General features: G+C 42.8%; 1 protein-coding gene across 1 annotated transcript in view; it reads right to left on the reverse strand.

Moving 5' to 3' along the window:
- Nucleotides 1-369: 369 nt before the first annotated feature.
- tspan18b (tetraspanin 18b) overlaps nt 370-15,833 on the reverse strand; it is a 32,245-nt gene continuing 16,781 nt past the window's right edge. Inside the window, exons 2-9 of the mRNA XM_061035674.1 lie at nt 13,212-13,292; nt 5,429-5,524; nt 4,110-4,304; nt 3,739-3,813; nt 3,357-3,455; nt 2,928-3,104; nt 2,163-2,246; nt 370-1,269 (exon numbers count right to left, since the gene is read on the reverse strand). Coding sequence (XP_060891657.1) covers nt 1,222-1,269; nt 2,163-2,246; nt 2,928-3,104; nt 3,357-3,455; nt 3,739-3,813; nt 4,110-4,304; nt 5,429-5,524; nt 13,212-13,214 — 777 coding nt within the window. The 5' untranslated portion in view covers nt 13,215-13,292 and the 3' untranslated portion in view covers nt 370-1,221. The remainder of the gene's footprint in view (nt 1,270-2,162; nt 2,247-2,927; nt 3,105-3,356; nt 3,456-3,738; nt 3,814-4,109; nt 4,305-5,428; nt 5,525-13,211; nt 13,293-15,833) is intronic.

The raw sequence follows: 15,833 nt of genomic DNA on the forward strand, positions 1-15,833 counted from the left end.
CAAAAGACACCTATCACCAATGCCTCAAGACTGCAGCAACAAATGTATAAATGTGCATTATGACAACTATGTTTTACAGCTGATCTAAAAAAAAATGTTTTATCATGAGGTTGAAAAGAAAATATCTTAAACTGCAAACGCATGATTTTGTCTGATTTCAAATGTAAACATTTTAAAACTGAAGCTGTTCTCATATGAAATGATCCGATAACAATTCATATTTAAAAAAAAAAAACTTTTACATACTTGTATGTCTTTCTTTCATGCAAAGACTCATTATTATTTGCAGAGCACAACACTTATAGTTAATTCTTGTTATAAAAAATGGTTTTAAATTGTGCAAGACAAAACAGACAACAGAACAAAAGATCAGTCATTTAGAATGCCATTTATGCCATTGACTTTTCAAGAATCTAATACAAATGCATACACATACATTTCACCACCTAAAACCACATGGAACCACTACTGCAATAAACATCACCATACAAATAGAAAAAGAACCAGAGGCTTTTAAGCTCAGGTGGATCATGAAGAGCCTTATGCTCACAATCTAGCTCATACACATTCAAAAAAAGAGCATCAAGTATGTACACACGCACACAAGTGCGCAAACACACACGCACGCATGCACACACACACGTGCACGCACACACACACACACACACACACACAGACATACACACACACAGCTTATATAATACAGCATAAAAGAAGAGTGGCTGTAAATAAAAAAGTGGTATGGAGGGAGGGAGTGTCTTGCAGTTTACAGTATGAAAGTTTGGAGGGTTGCAGCCAAAGTGTACATAAAACACATTATTTACAGTTAAGCCAACTTTACTTAATATAAATATTCTTCATCCAAAAGTCAGTGCAGTGCCTTCTGCTCAGGCTTCACCTGGTCCTCATGCTCGTCCACGTTACACCAGTCTGTGCTAGACCTGGTCCAAAAAATTACTGTTTCCACTTCACACACAATTTATTTAACATCAGCTTTGTTTCTGATCTCCCACTTTCCCTAAGCTTTATGTAAGTATATGTGTGTGTCTTTTTTTTGCCACCCAGTACCTCAAAAGTCCAGCTGTGAAGTACAAGAGTCTGAGTTTTTTTTCCTACCAATTTGCCAATAGAAAAACAGATCAACAAATTTACAAGTGTTCATTTGAGTTTCTTCTCTCCTGAATTCCCTTTAAAAGAAAGAAGTTCACAGACGGAGCAGCTCTACTGGATTCCCCTGAAGAGACACATCGCAAAGACCATGGCAAAGAGCTGAGGAAGAGACAGAAAAAATAAATATAAGCACATTGACATAATAAAGACAAAATAAAACATTAGTGTTCTACTCCATCCCTAGATTTATATTTACAGATTTGAACAATAAGCTAAATGCATTTTCCCTCAACTGGATAAAACATTTGTACACTTTTCAAATTCCTTTATTTGGGAGAAGTATTCACTTTACTTTCAGCACTTCACTAGTATCAGAATCACTGCAAGTCTGTTTTCACAACACTGTGTAGATTTCAAACAGAGAGTAGCAGTACGTCTGATAGTCTTTTTTACAGCCTGGCTATTCATAGGACATTCTAATCTAATTCTATTCTTTCTTTCTTTTTTTAAATAACATCAGCTTGAATTATTTTCTTTTGGACGCTCTTAAGAGGATGTTAAATGACTTGGAGGCACACACATCTGGCTGTAGATGTTTTCCCTGGTGTGTTTGTGGATGATCTGGACAGACATTGGCTCTTTAGATTTGTGTATTTCTGTCTTTTAATGTCTAATGGTGTATTTTTTTTGTATTTGTATGAGTGGCTGCTAGTTGTTTGTGTGGAACGCCGTAAATTGTGCTGTTCCATTTCTTGGCCAGGACACTCTTGGAAAAGAGAAGTTTTCTTTCTTGGTTAAATAAAAACATCACTCAGTAATGGGTGAGACCCTAACATGCTGAACTCAAAGCAGCCCAGTCAAATGTATGTTCTGCAGCACCACATTTCACCACTAGATGGAGCTGTTGCCAAATAAAGTGCCACACACGAGGGTAAATATTCTCTGCTTCATACTGCATTTTAATTTTCCAAAATGAATATTCACATTGTTGGAGAAACAAAGATAATGTTCATGAAATGTGAATTTTTCAACAAAAACAAACCCCTTCATACCTCAATGGTCAGCACCACGATGGCCAGCGCTCCAGCCACATAGATGTACAATTCAAAGTAGTCAACAACTGCGGTGTAACAGCCCTGTGGACACACAAAGAAGTTACACTCAGCAGAGGATTAGCAGGCAATAAACTTGGAAGAATTACAGAGACAATTAAAGTAACATCACGTCTTTAATCGAGTGAGGCTTTGAACAAAGGCCCAGCTGAAAGAGGTGGAAACAAGACTTCCAGCCTCAGTGCCTTTTAATGAGGCCTCTTTGTGTGAATGAACAGAGACACACATTGTAGACTATGCGCATTGTTCTAATGGCTTCAAAAACAACAGGTGGAGAGTGCAGTGAAAACCTCTTCCTATCAGCTTTCACTGTAATTACATTTCACTTTGAGGCTTTCTTTTCTTTACACACTTGGAAGCAGGGATGTGCGTGGGTGTATGCTGAACTGTGAAGCACTCCTAATTTTCACATATTCATACTGTTATTATCCTCTGCTTTCGCACACATGTATGCTCTACAGAAATACCAATTTGCAAAAGGATGCACACACACACACACACACACACTTAGATACGCACATACTCTGTCCCCACACACAGTAAGATGGCCTTCCATGACACCCAAAAGAAGCACTAATCAGCCATGGAGAAGTCAGGAGGCCCGTGGATGTCACCCCTCAACTGTCTGGAGCTCTAATTAAGCCCGCTGGAGGTTTGGAAGGAGGGAGAAAGAGGGAGGTTTCAGTGGTAGATGGCAGAAGTTACCTTGTTATGGCGGAACATCATATTTCCTGATAGGCACTGCTCCTGGCTGATATAGGCCACCTCCCCGGTCTGACTGGCATGCTGGCAGCAGGCTTCTGGCACCATGTGATTCTGGTTGATCAGCCTGAACAGACTGTCCTTAAAATCCTCTGGGCTGTTCACCCCACAGCAGTCAAACTGATGGGAGAAAGAGGAGAGAATAGTAGACGAGACCCTTGTTGCTGAGTGCCTATTTGTGCACTGGTCTGTGGTCAAGTGTGTCCATGCACCAATCCCAGCATGAATATTGACCTAAATGTCTAGGATTGTATCTATAAAACATAGCCCCCTGCTGCCAAAACCTTCCAGTCTCTGCAGTCTACCGGTGGAAGTGATGAGTTGGTAAAAGCTACAATATGTCAGCTCTTGGCGTGTGTTCTGTGGCCTTACTGTGGACATGATGGCGTTCCATGTGGAGGTGAAAACATCAGTGTTGTTGTAGCCCTGATAATGTCTCTTCAGCTCCTTGGTGAAGTACTCTCTGGTCAGCTGTGAAAAAAAGAACGGACAGGAGCACAGGTTAATGTCACCGCAGGGGTAATATCTGCCCACCAAGAGTCCAACTACACGTGGAGTGCAATACTTCATCTGTGGAGTGCTCTTGTAATGGTCTGTAAGCGTAGAGGAGAGAGGAAAATTGAACCACACAACACTTGTAAAAAAAAAATAATAATCTTTTTAAATCAAAAACTACACCATGTCTTCAATTTGGTATTAAAATGGAAAAACTAAGACCTATTGGACACTGGTGATCAAATATGCAGTGACTTACATGTTCCCGGAATATGAAGGCCAGGATGGCAGCAGCCAGCTCTGCTAAGAAGATGAGCAGGATGAGCATGAAGAACTGCAGAATAAAATAAAGGAGAAGAGCGAGTTAGAAAGAGCCGGACAAGGTGGTTGAGTGTCGGAAAAAAGTGCATGTCAGTCACTTAAAAATCACATTCTGGCTGTGCCCGCTTCACTCAGCATTAATAATGCATGAGGCTAGAGGCATGAAGGCAGTAGAGGGGCATTTTGCTCTTTTGGTTTTTTCAGTTTCAGACATGACAGTCAAAACACTGACAGGCAGAATAATCGGCGAGCATGCACACAAACAAGATCAGAGACAGAACTACATTTTGAATTTATCAGCACACTCACAAAGAGGAGCAGACACTTGTTTTCACGGATGGCGCCGCAGCAGCCCAGGAAGCCGAGAAGGAAAAGCATGCCTCCCATGCCCAGGATGATGTAGACCCCGGTGAACAGCAGGGGGTTCGCTGCTACTATTTCCCTGAAGCCTGTGGGGTCCACCAGGACCCACACTCCCACTCCCAGGAGGAACGAGCCCCCCAGCTGATGGAGAAAGGAGAACACACTTGTTAGACAAAACAGAAATTGGCTGCGTTTGAAAAATTAATGGGAACTCAGAGGAGAGCTCCATATCCCCTGTGACACACAAAACATTCAACAAGCTGTCATATAATGGAAAATAAAATTGTGCCATTTTTTTTCTTCCAGGAAAACATGCAGGTAATTCAAATCCCTGAAAGGTTTGTGTAATAGTGGAGGGAAGATAAAAGGCTGGATGTCTACAGAGCCATAATGCCTCAGTGGGGGGGTGGGTGTAGATATCTACCATGCTTGAACTAACCCCCCAACCTGCTGTAGAAATGCACTGCAGCCCCCTTTCGCTCCCATCCTCCCTTTCACTAAATCCCTATCTGCAGCCACCGTGGGGTGACTCAAGTGATTAGGAAAAGACGGTACTGACGTGTGTGTGTGTGTGTGTGTGTGTGTGTTTGTGGGGCCTGAGCCTTATATACGTCTCCCACAATCCCTTTCTTCATATCTAAGGGGAGACCTGTGCTCCTGCAAATGAACACCTCTTCATATTGAAGGCGGCGGATGTGCTACGAGGTGAGGGGTTAGCCATTTTGAAAGATTGTTGGGATCTGAATGTGAAACGGCCATATAGAGGAACAAAGGGCTTGCAGTGTAAAACACTGGTTGTTATTGAGTGATGTTAACAGCTAAGTTCATTCTTTGCTCTGCTGGTTGCATTATTACCCCAGCTTTGAACAGGCACGTCTGAGTAGAGTCTCTAAACGGTTTGGTTGCGCTTAATAAAGCAGGAAAAGAGACAAACCTTCTTACTCAGAACCCTCCCCCCCCCCCATTTCAAAGGCTCACACTAACGGGATTACTCTTGATTGTCTGATCAGGACTGATAAACTCAGGTGTCAGTCACAAAGTCTTCATGGCACTGTGTGGCTCAGATGTGTGTCAGCACACTAAAATCTAATCAAAGGAGAATTTGATAGAATCAAGATTGCCTCTGTGTAATGAAATGCAAATGTGGCTCCATTAGGGAGTCGGGCAGGGGGCAGCCAGGAGCCCATCTCCCGTCATTAGATTGACAGAATCAGCCAGAGATAGGAAGATTAAGTGTCTTCGAGAGAGGGGCGAAATATACTTACAAAGATGAGGAAATTGAAGACAAACATGAGGTACTTGATGCAGCTGAGACAGTCCCCCTCCATGGTCGTCCCCCGCGCTGAAGCCTCTCCCTGCCCCTGAAATAAAAACAACAAAAACATTCTAAATCATGCCAAATGTTCACAGCATTCCCATTCTACTGCACGTTGGATAAGCCTTCAGACAAGGCTGCCAAGAAATAATACTCTGCAAAAACCTGTTCATAGTTTTAATGAGTTCTGCAACTCAAACATTCAACACACACACACACACACACACACACACACACAGACGGGCCTGTCAGTTCACTTGGACCAGTTTCAGCTGAATATCCTTGAATTTTCCCCTCAGGCGCCCTGAACCCACTATAGATTCCCAGCATTCCCCGAGTGACTAAGTTTGGGCTTCACTGTGTCAACCCAGTCTGACACCACACATCTCACCACACACTGTGACAACTTATGTAATTTAAAGATGCGCTTTTAAAGTCAGATGGCCCAACTCCCCCTCAGCACTTCCTGTCCCTTGACAGATGGGATGCCCCTGTGCTGAGTGTGGCTCACGGGGCTGTCTAGATCAGAGTATAGGATACAAGTCCTGACTGTGTGTGCATCAACAAACAACTTATGGCCTTCACCATCTCCTTAATGTAATAGAAGGCAGGAGCCCTCTGCCTGACATGAACACTTTCCCTTGATGAGGAGCCGTTCGGGAGCACTCCTGTTTAATGAAGAAAGCTTCTCCTGCATTAGGGGACAACATGGGTGTCTCAGTATCCTTGACCCCGTACACCTAAATGTATCTGATGCGTCACAGAGCCCCTTTAAAGCATTCGTTTAACCTACCAAGCTGAAAATGAACCAGACTTTCCTCTAAGGGAGGATAGGAATTGTCTAAGGAATAATTTCCACATATTCTGTAAAAAAAAAGAAAAAAAAAGACTGTAGTGGAAACAATCTGTGAAGCAGCTATAATTGCAGTCTCAGTCGAAGAGGAAAATTAATTATTTGGCAGGACGACCCAGCGCTCTTTGCTTTGTAGTAGTCATTATTAATTTGCTCTGCAGTAGTGATAGCCAGGATTGAGGGTGGCTAACAAGCGGATTAAAAATTATTTCACTATGGAACTTAAAAAAAGGGTTTACACATCTCAGCAGCAACATATTGGCTCCTGTGCGTAGGAATTTTGTTCTAAAGGCTTTCCCCCCCCCCCCTCTTCCTTTGTCTGTACTTTGCATCACATCCCTCAGATGAAATCTCCTAATCTTCAGGCAGTCTTTCCAGCGCCTGATGCGCTGTCAGAGAGCTCCTCTGGTTGATCTCTCTGCTGCTCCGAGTAAGCACTGACGCTCGGCTATATGATCGATCATGCCAGTTCTGATTTCTGTCCGTCTTTGAAGGAGTTAAAGGCCTCTGCCGTCACTCAAATGTGATTCAGCCTTGACCCTTTCACCCACATTATCTCCCCCAAACCAATGCATCAGACATGTTATTCTCAATTGGTTGTGATTTTTTTTTTTTTTTTTTTTTTTTTGTGAATAAAGAGGTCATAGCCCAATCTTTTTCTAGTCAGTTTTTCTTTGATTGTTCCGTGTCTTTCTGATTCTATTTTCAATGCGCTGTGAGCTCCAGAGAAAGTTTTTTTTTGTCTTGTTGCAGGCTCGTGTAAAATGCGGCGACAATAAATTTGAACAATGCTAACGATGTGAAGGCAGTCTTTGTCTGCTGTGGGAGCGAGTTAACACAGAATGAGAACATTTCCTCCCCTCACCATCCTGCGGGCTTATTATTTTTTCCTTTCCTTTCCTCTCCAGACGCAGGGAAATTGATTTAGAGCTATGGTTAAACACCTCCTCTAAATCATAATGATATGCTTAGGTATTGATCACTCTGCTAGTGGTGCTCTGAGAGCAACCAACAGCCTCGTTGCCCGAGATGGGTTTTAATTAACCCGTCCCTTTCCTAAGCCCCGCTGAAAGGCCTAATGGGGGCACAGGAGGTCTTAATTGGGATTTGCATACATTACCATCTCACAGGAAAGCATTAGAAAAGGCTCTTTCTCATCCCTCCTGCTCTGCACAGTCAGTCCTAGGCACCATAGCAGAGTGCAAAATGTATCTACTGGAGCAGGGGATGAGGAAGTGAAACGGGGAGGGAGAGGGAGGAAAGGGCCGGCTGGAAAAACTCTCAGGTCTGAGCTCACATTCTCCAAACAAAACGTCTGATTTCTCTTCCAGCTTCACCCTTTTTGCTCTTCGCTCCCATCTCAAGGTTGAACCAACTGTCAGATCTGGAGCCAATTTTCTTTTTCTGCATTAAAATTCATTTGCTGCTTGAGAATGAGTTGGACTACTAGCCATGCAGGCCAAATAACACTGCTGCGGTGCAAAGCAGCATACATAAATCAAACTGCCACTGAGGCCCTGGAGAAAGTGCAGAGTAAACAAACCGGTCTTTCCCATGACTCCCATGGGATCGCAGGTCCTCATCGATCACGGCCCAGCCGAGGATATCAGACCACTAATTCTCTGTGAGTATTTAGCAGAGAACATTATGTAGACATGGGGAACGTGGTTCACACTCCAGGAGCTGCAGTCTTAAAACAACACAGACAAATGGCTGTGAGATGAAAGGCTGATCTTGCAGCAAAAAGGGTGTCAAGATAGGGAGCGGTGTGTCATTTGGTCTGTATTCACTAACAAAAAGAAAACACCCCTCCTTATAAACAAACATGACACACACAGCAATAAGAAAACTGCATCGCTTTGTGTTGAGACTATGTGTTTATTAGTCAGAAAATACAGTTTGTATCCTCAATCTGACAATCTGAGAGACAGACTGCGCCCTGAGGTACCGCATAAATGCCAACTCAATCGACTGTCTGCAGCGTCTCCTCCACTGATATCCTGAAATGCCAAACGGCACTAAGATGCCATTGTTTACTCCTGGCAAAAACTGATCCGCATGCAGCTGCGGTTTGTGGAGTCTGCCATGGTTAAGTTTGATTGCGGATTAATGAGAACTGATCATACTTCAGCTTCCGAGCACTGAAAGAAGCCGGAGCTCGGTAATGAGGGCAAAACCATCTGACCCAAATTCTTCTCAGTATGTGGAGAGAGGAATTCTGAAATGTTGCTACAGGCATTTCTCATGCTAAACTCAGAAGACCATTTTTTTCTTTTTGTCCAGCATCTACACAATCAACCATGATGGTCATGTCAACTGGCTGTAATTAAAAGATAAGGAAGATGTAGCCCCACAATCAGAGCGCTCCGCATATAAATAGCCCACCCTCGGGTGGTTCTCCTTGAAGTTGACACTTTCAGCACGATTAATGAAGTGAGTCCATATTCCCCTGCTCCGCTGGCCACCGCCCTGGACAAATGGATCAGCAACGACAAGGACACAGTGTCTGCTCCTCGCCTAACTGTCGCCACACTCAACCCCCCCGCCCTCCAATAACCAGCCAGTTGCCTTCATCCTGAGCATGAGCCTGCATAACAAATAATCATTAATATACTGAAACCCTGTTGAGATTTTAAGGGCTGGAACTTGACCCCTTTAAATGTCATTGACCCCTCTAAATGATCACTTGTAGTTGAACCACGGAGGACGTCTTCTAGCTCTTTAATGCAACGGGAGCAGGTGTGTTTTTTTCAACTACTGGATGTCACTCTAAAGCTCCCTCTGGAGTGCACTAATACCCTCCGACAATGACACTAGGGGACCGCACGCATGCCACATCAACCTTTATCTCAATTAAAACCCCATTTTCATATTTCTCCATGACTTCCTAAATCAGCCGCAGCAAGTAAACACCCAAAAATCCGACTAAAGACAGGCTCCTCTGGCAGTGAGCGAAGGCTCCCCTGAGGCGCACCATGTCCCTTAATGAACCTCCAATTAGGAGAGAATGAGCCCTGGGCTGTGCTGTCACACTGAGAAGCTTTGAAGTGTGCTGAATGCTAAGCAGCTAGCACACTGTATGCTGCTTTAGACGGCATACAGCTTGCAGACAACAGGGAACAAGCACAGAGAGAAAGTGTACGAGTGTAGCTCAAAGGCAGCGCGGCACACTGTGTGGGTGGGTGTTGCTCACACACAGAGCGGAGCATACAAACTCGGGAGAGAAAGTTGGAGAAACTGCAAGGCTTAAAGCAAAGGTCTAAATGTAGGCTGGATGGTCATGTTGGGACATACAAACATCCTGCAGCCAGGTCTGTTTTTCTTAATGAGTTTTTTTTTTACGCGCATGTATAGCATTGGTGAGCATTGTCAGGGTCTGAACTATATTAGGTATTGCCGGTTCAAAACATAAAAAGTTGGGCAGTTTCACATGAATTCTCTCTGCCTTGCAAAGCCATTTATCATTTCAGTTCATTGTTCCCATACGTGCTGTGAATCCCAAGCGCTTCTTATCTGAGCCTACGAGTGGCGCCCTCCAGACCCATTCAGTTTAAAAGTGAGTTTATGTGAATCCCCAAAGGCAGAAGTCCTCTGACCGGGCAGCTGACACACTCCTGAACAACAAGCTAATTAACTAGAGAAGACTCCCAGAGTGAACAAATGCACAGTCACAAACACACTGGCCATGTGTTGTCAAACGGCACCGCAGGCCACATTCCTGGCTTCCAGCCTGAGCTCACATCCAGCTGTTCAGTCGGGACTAACAGTTGCTCATACCCCTACAGTGAAATCAATCCTCAAGCTCCTTTAGATAAGATTGATTGGAAAGGGGGGAGGGGTACTGATAGAGTACATGTGATCAAGATGAGTAGATTTTGGTTTCTATTGAACACCAGTGTGTGATCCATGCTCTCTAAAAACACAGATTCTCACTTAATTCTGTCACACCTCTATCTAGCCTAGTGAAGACACAAACTGGATCAATACTAGGCTCAGGCACATGCTCAACGGTACATTGATCGCCTGGAGCTCTAGCTCTCAGGCTGCTGGTCGTCTGGCAGTGAGGACATGTGGTAGCAGCACACAATGAGCACATAAACACTTCTGCACCGCCGCCGCCCGTTAAGACTCGACTCTGACTTTTCCCACGGGTTGCTTCTGGAAGAAGACACATTGCCTTTGGGGCTTTCCACAAAAATGAGTTATAACTCAATTCAAACTAAGTGCTCGCTAGTTATTGGGGCGACAACAGGGGGAATTATTTCCCCTGAAATCCTGCTTCTACATTTGCTGTTGTCTTGTTCTTCCTTTGGTAGGTTTTCCCCTCAATTGGAGCAGACATCCTCCTGTTAATGTCATAGAATGTCACTCTTCTTCAAAAAAGTTTTTAAAAAATGTAGTGAACAGTTTACACTCTTTTCCCCCATTGAAACTACTTAACTTGGTCTCATTAAAAGTTTTTAAGTGATTTTAAATGCCTGGCTCTGCCTGCTATATTTGTGATTGTGGGTAATTTTGATACATTTTAAATGGCTTTACTTATTAATCTTTGTCTTTGAAGGCATCATAGTCATGTACCCTGTGTAGTGTTTGAATGTATGGCTTCTCATTGTTTGTTGGAAACTTTCTTATCTGTGCTGTCGGTCTCAACCAGGTCAACATTTAACAAAAGTAGATTTTCAATTTAAACAAGCCTTTTCTGTTTAAACAAAGGTTAAAAAAATGAACTTGTTGTCTTTGCCAAATGTCCATATCAAGAGTGTTTCCAACACAGATGGCCTCTGCAGAAGTAAACAATGGGAGATTTAAGGAAAGACAACACTTTCAGCCTCAGGGGATTAAACACAAAGGGACACTTAGGGCATTAAAACAGCACAAAATACACACATTGTGTTCGTATGTCACCAAATCCCAACAAAGAACATAAATATGAAGGATCGTGGAATAAATAATCAGAGTTTTGACCTGCTTATGGCTAAAATACAAAGTTTTCTGATATCTTAGTGTTGTTTTTGTTTTTTGGAATCATTCCAACCGCCAAGTAAGGACCCTGGTCTCCACGGCAACCCGGATATGGAGTGAGAGTGGCCTTTGTCTGCAGAGCGCTGTTTGGCGTCCACACTTAGCACTAGTTCCTGTTAGAAAACAAAAGGGAGCAGAGCCGAGCACTTTACGACAGGGGGACAGCTCGGCCTGCCATTAGTCTAATGAACGATCACTCACACCGTGTTTCAAGGGCATATGTCAGTTTGAATAAAGCCAGTCCCCCTCTATTGAAAGCCTAGAAGCTCTTTTTTAAAATCATTTTCTGATGACTATATGTCATGCACACTCATCTGAACTCTCACACACTCACATAAAGTTCACCTAAAGGAAGAAGGGAAACGGCAAAAGGAACATTGCAACCTCATTTGTGTTACAGGCTGGGGACTCCAGTGCACAGCAAAGATTAAAACAAAGCCTTGAGGGTAAAAACGTGGATGTTTGTGTTTCTGTGGGAGCATCAGATGAAAGAGAAATCACATATATCGCTGATAACAACAGCATAGAATTAAACCAAAAGTGAGTTAGTGCTTTGCATGTAACAAAACAATGTATCAGTCTTTCATCTTGTTTTTCCCTGCAGTGGAAACACCTTGAACTGTTCTGGTTCTGAAACTTTGATTACAGAGCAAAAGGAAAATATCAAGATTGTGTAAAGGCTTAAAAGACAAATTAAAGGATGTGTTGTTTTATTAAAACTTGGGTAAATCAGTGTACTGCTAGTTATGAAAGATACAACAGAGAACTCAAAGTACTTGGTCTTTTTGGATTCTCTGATTTTTCCAAAATCTAAAACAAAAAACGCCAACCAGAATTTACATTTTTAGACACTTCAAATCCATTATTACCCCTTTACCTTTACTGAAGATTATTTCCTTTTTAATATAGATTTGTTTGCCCATTTCAACTGGTGACTAGTAAGATATCAATTTCCTTCTGATAGGAGCGTTTGTTAATCATTTTTTTTAAGGTAAAAAAAAAAAAAAAGGTACAATCTAATCTTCTAAGCAAACATTGATCTGTTGAGGAAGATGCTATGATCAAAATCCCAGGAACAGACTCTACATGGTGCAACAGGACAACAGATATGAGCAGTCATTCAAGCCAACAATTTAGCTGGAATATTTTTTAACAACTTTGTTTGGAGGTAAAATGAAAACTGAAGATCTAAAATGTCAGTAAAACCTGTGAATGTGCATCAAAACAGTAATTTAATAGATACTTGTACAGACATGACAGTCTATATACAGCGTTGGCTGCTTATACCTGAAAGTTTCATCTTCTTTTGTTCCCCAAATAAGTCCTTCATCATTTGTGTTAAACTGGTCATTTGACTGATTAGAACTGATGTGTCTGGGTCTAAACTCCCCTTTAACCTCTCAATCTATACATGTCTACAGCTGAGCCGTGTTTGGAATACTAATGTTGCAAATGCCAATGCAAATCAGAGGATAACAAAGAGCGGTGCTGGCCTGCTGTGATGCTAAAGGGACAAAAGCACTTGTCTGCCTGTTTGCAGGACCAGCTTCACGCTCCAGCTCTCGCCAGCGCTGCTCCTCCTGTTAATGGCAACAATGGCTTTGCGCCTGTGCTGTCAGCATCTCACTGAAAAGAGTCTGTCAACAAGGGCTTTCTGCTGTTTATTTCGCTGATTTAACATGTCTCTGCTGGAGTGGAATCACTGCTGGATTTGGTGGAAATCATTCATTGCAAAAGCCAAACGCTACAGATGCAGAGGGAAACCATAGAGACCTCTGATTGGAAATACAAACTGCAGATGATAATTATACAATCCCTTTATGACTTCTTAAATGCATTAGATAAAATAATGACATACCATGTGTATCTGCTAATGCCTCCTCGTTCAGGTGAAGCTGATGACTTTTCTCAGTTTTCTCTCTTCTCCTGTTTTCATGGGCTGTTGGACAGAAGCACAGGCGAAGAAGCAGAGGTTAGGACGGAGCTAATGAGATGAATAAACATTGAAGCACTGGCGAGGAAACACAAAAGTGCCACATTTGTCTTGGTGTGGGTAAGTTATTGAAGCAGAAAAAGACAGCGAGCTTGAAAAAAAAAAAAAAACTGCTGAAAATAAAAATTCTAGGACACTTAAAATGACAGAGTTTGCATTTATTATGTATGAAGTGCTCGCTTCAAGCTGCGAGCTAATTTAAGACTGCAGGAGTGTTTTATCTGTGAGAATATTTCCCCTCTTGGCTGGAAGGCAAAATTAACAAGGAAAGTGTAGAAGAAAAAAAAAAGGTACAGTCCAGGCCTGCATTCTGGGCTGGTTAAAATTTTTATGTCGGCCTGGAGGTATTGGAATCTGTATATTTTCTCACTTGGTTAATTATCCTTTATTGGAAGATCCAACAGACCACAGTCTCCTCTTACAGCCTCTGATGTGACCTTGATGTGTGTCTGAAGTCATGCATTATTCACTGAATTAAGAATACCTTGCTCTCTTACCAGTCGAGTTTAACCGTCAACGTGCGATATGTCTCCAACCAAGTGTGGCTAATGACCATAAAAACACTCGAAACTTTCCCCCCGTTTTTTAAACTGCTTTGCCACAAGTGTCTTTTAGCTGAATATAACGATGCAGCGCTGAGAGCCAATTAAGCTGCTCGTATTCCAGCGCCGATGTGCAAAAATAGTCAGCAGCACAGATTCAACTGACAATACTTTGGAGCTGGTTTCAAAGCACTGGCAGTGACAACTACAGCATCAAATATGGCAAGAGCTGCCTACAGAGGCATGAACAGCATGCAGCGAGCGCTTGCCACATTAGATGGCGAAATACAGGCAGGGTGTTTTCACTCTGACAGCGGCTGGGGATGGAGAATGTCCCAGGAGTATTCTGGCTGATTGAGCCGGCCGCATCTTCCCGCCGACACACCATATTGCCAGCAGACATCAGATTCACCGGGAAGCAGAATCCAACTGACAGTGGCAGCAGCAACACAACCTCCCCCATGCAGAATAAAGACAGGCTCTGATTACATCTAGGAAAGGCGATCTGAGCCTGCGTGAGGACAGGACAAATCGGTGAAGAGGGGAGATGCACTGGGATGATACACTCTGTTTTCTTGCCTTGACTTCACACGTTACAAAGCTCTCGCTCAGGGAATCAATTACATCTCGCCAGTCGCTAAAGGCATGCATGGGGAGCCAAAAGGATGGAGATTGTAGGAAGGACTCACTTCCAAATATTCAACATATGGCTTAGAAAAGTTATCATCAAGCAACACAGTGCTTTGTTGTTGTTTCGGTGAACAATAACGGCAGCAAATAGGTGCAGAAGTGTCATCCTCACGCCTGTAATCTGGTACTGAGCATCAGAGTGGCCAAAATGTTACCCTGAAGCCTGTTGCAGAGGTATCTCTCCTGGACCCCTGTTTAGAGAGCTATTAGCTGTTGGAGAGCAACAGTGGTGAGGGTCTGCATTATTTTTTTTTCCGGTTTCCATGGAAACCCTTTCACAGGAAAGTGGAGCACCAATCCGATCGCGGAGCCTCATTGAATCGGTTATGGGGCTGAGAAGAGAGATCGACGGCAGACGGCTGAGAAAGCACAACAATAGGACGAACCCCTCGAGGGAAACGATAAAGGCCAGGCCACTGAGGGTCCGACAAAGCGAGGAACAACTCAGCACCACAGAAAAGGTTTCATCTACATCCGCTCAATGGCTTTCCTTTTAAATAAATCTCTCTCGCCAGCTAGTCATTGACATTTAAGCCCACGAGCAATTTAAACATCAAGGCAAGCAGTAATTGATTAGCCTAGGCTGATATTTCAGGCTCTGACAATATCATTGCATCACCAACATCTATCCTGTGTGCAAGACAGTAGCACATAATAAATTATGTGCTTCTACATACAGTATTTAATGTAGTTGTTCCCCACGGCTCAGCTCAAATTCACAAGAGCCAGAAGAGGAAAATGAAAAAATGAAAAAGTCTAGTCTCATTTACCAAAGTCTTGAGTCAGAGTGTCATAATGTATATAGAATAAACAATACTCGTGCAGATCTGAATTGAGTTCAGCAATGTTAGTTTGAATCACATGGAGCATCATACTAACTGGGTGATTTAATGAAAAAAGTAGACTTTGAGAAAGTGTTATGCTATTAGTATCTGTGAAATTTGATTCACAGAAGCTCAATCGGTTAGAAAATTATTATTTCCTGGCATGAAGTTGGCTGCAAATTGTTTTGTTTTTGGTTCAGTGAAAATAAGACTTCCTGCTGCTACAGTGTTCATGTTTTTTTTTTTTTTCTGTTTGGATCTGTTCAGGGGAAAAGCTTTTTTGTATTCTTGGTCTAATTATCCTCAGGGTACTTGGGTTGGGTCTAACTGATGGTTGAATATTTGCACGATTCATCATTTCTTGCCTCAAACCAAGCCGGATGTTACCACTTCAACATCCATATCCTCTGAACACGATCTGGCAACCTAAA

Source organism: Labrus mixtus, chromosome 4 (assembly GCF_963584025.1).
Source record: "Labrus mixtus chromosome 4, fLabMix1.1, whole genome shotgun sequence".
In the NCBI taxonomy this organism is placed as follows: domain Eukaryota; kingdom Metazoa; phylum Chordata; class Actinopteri; order Labriformes; family Labridae; genus Labrus; species Labrus mixtus.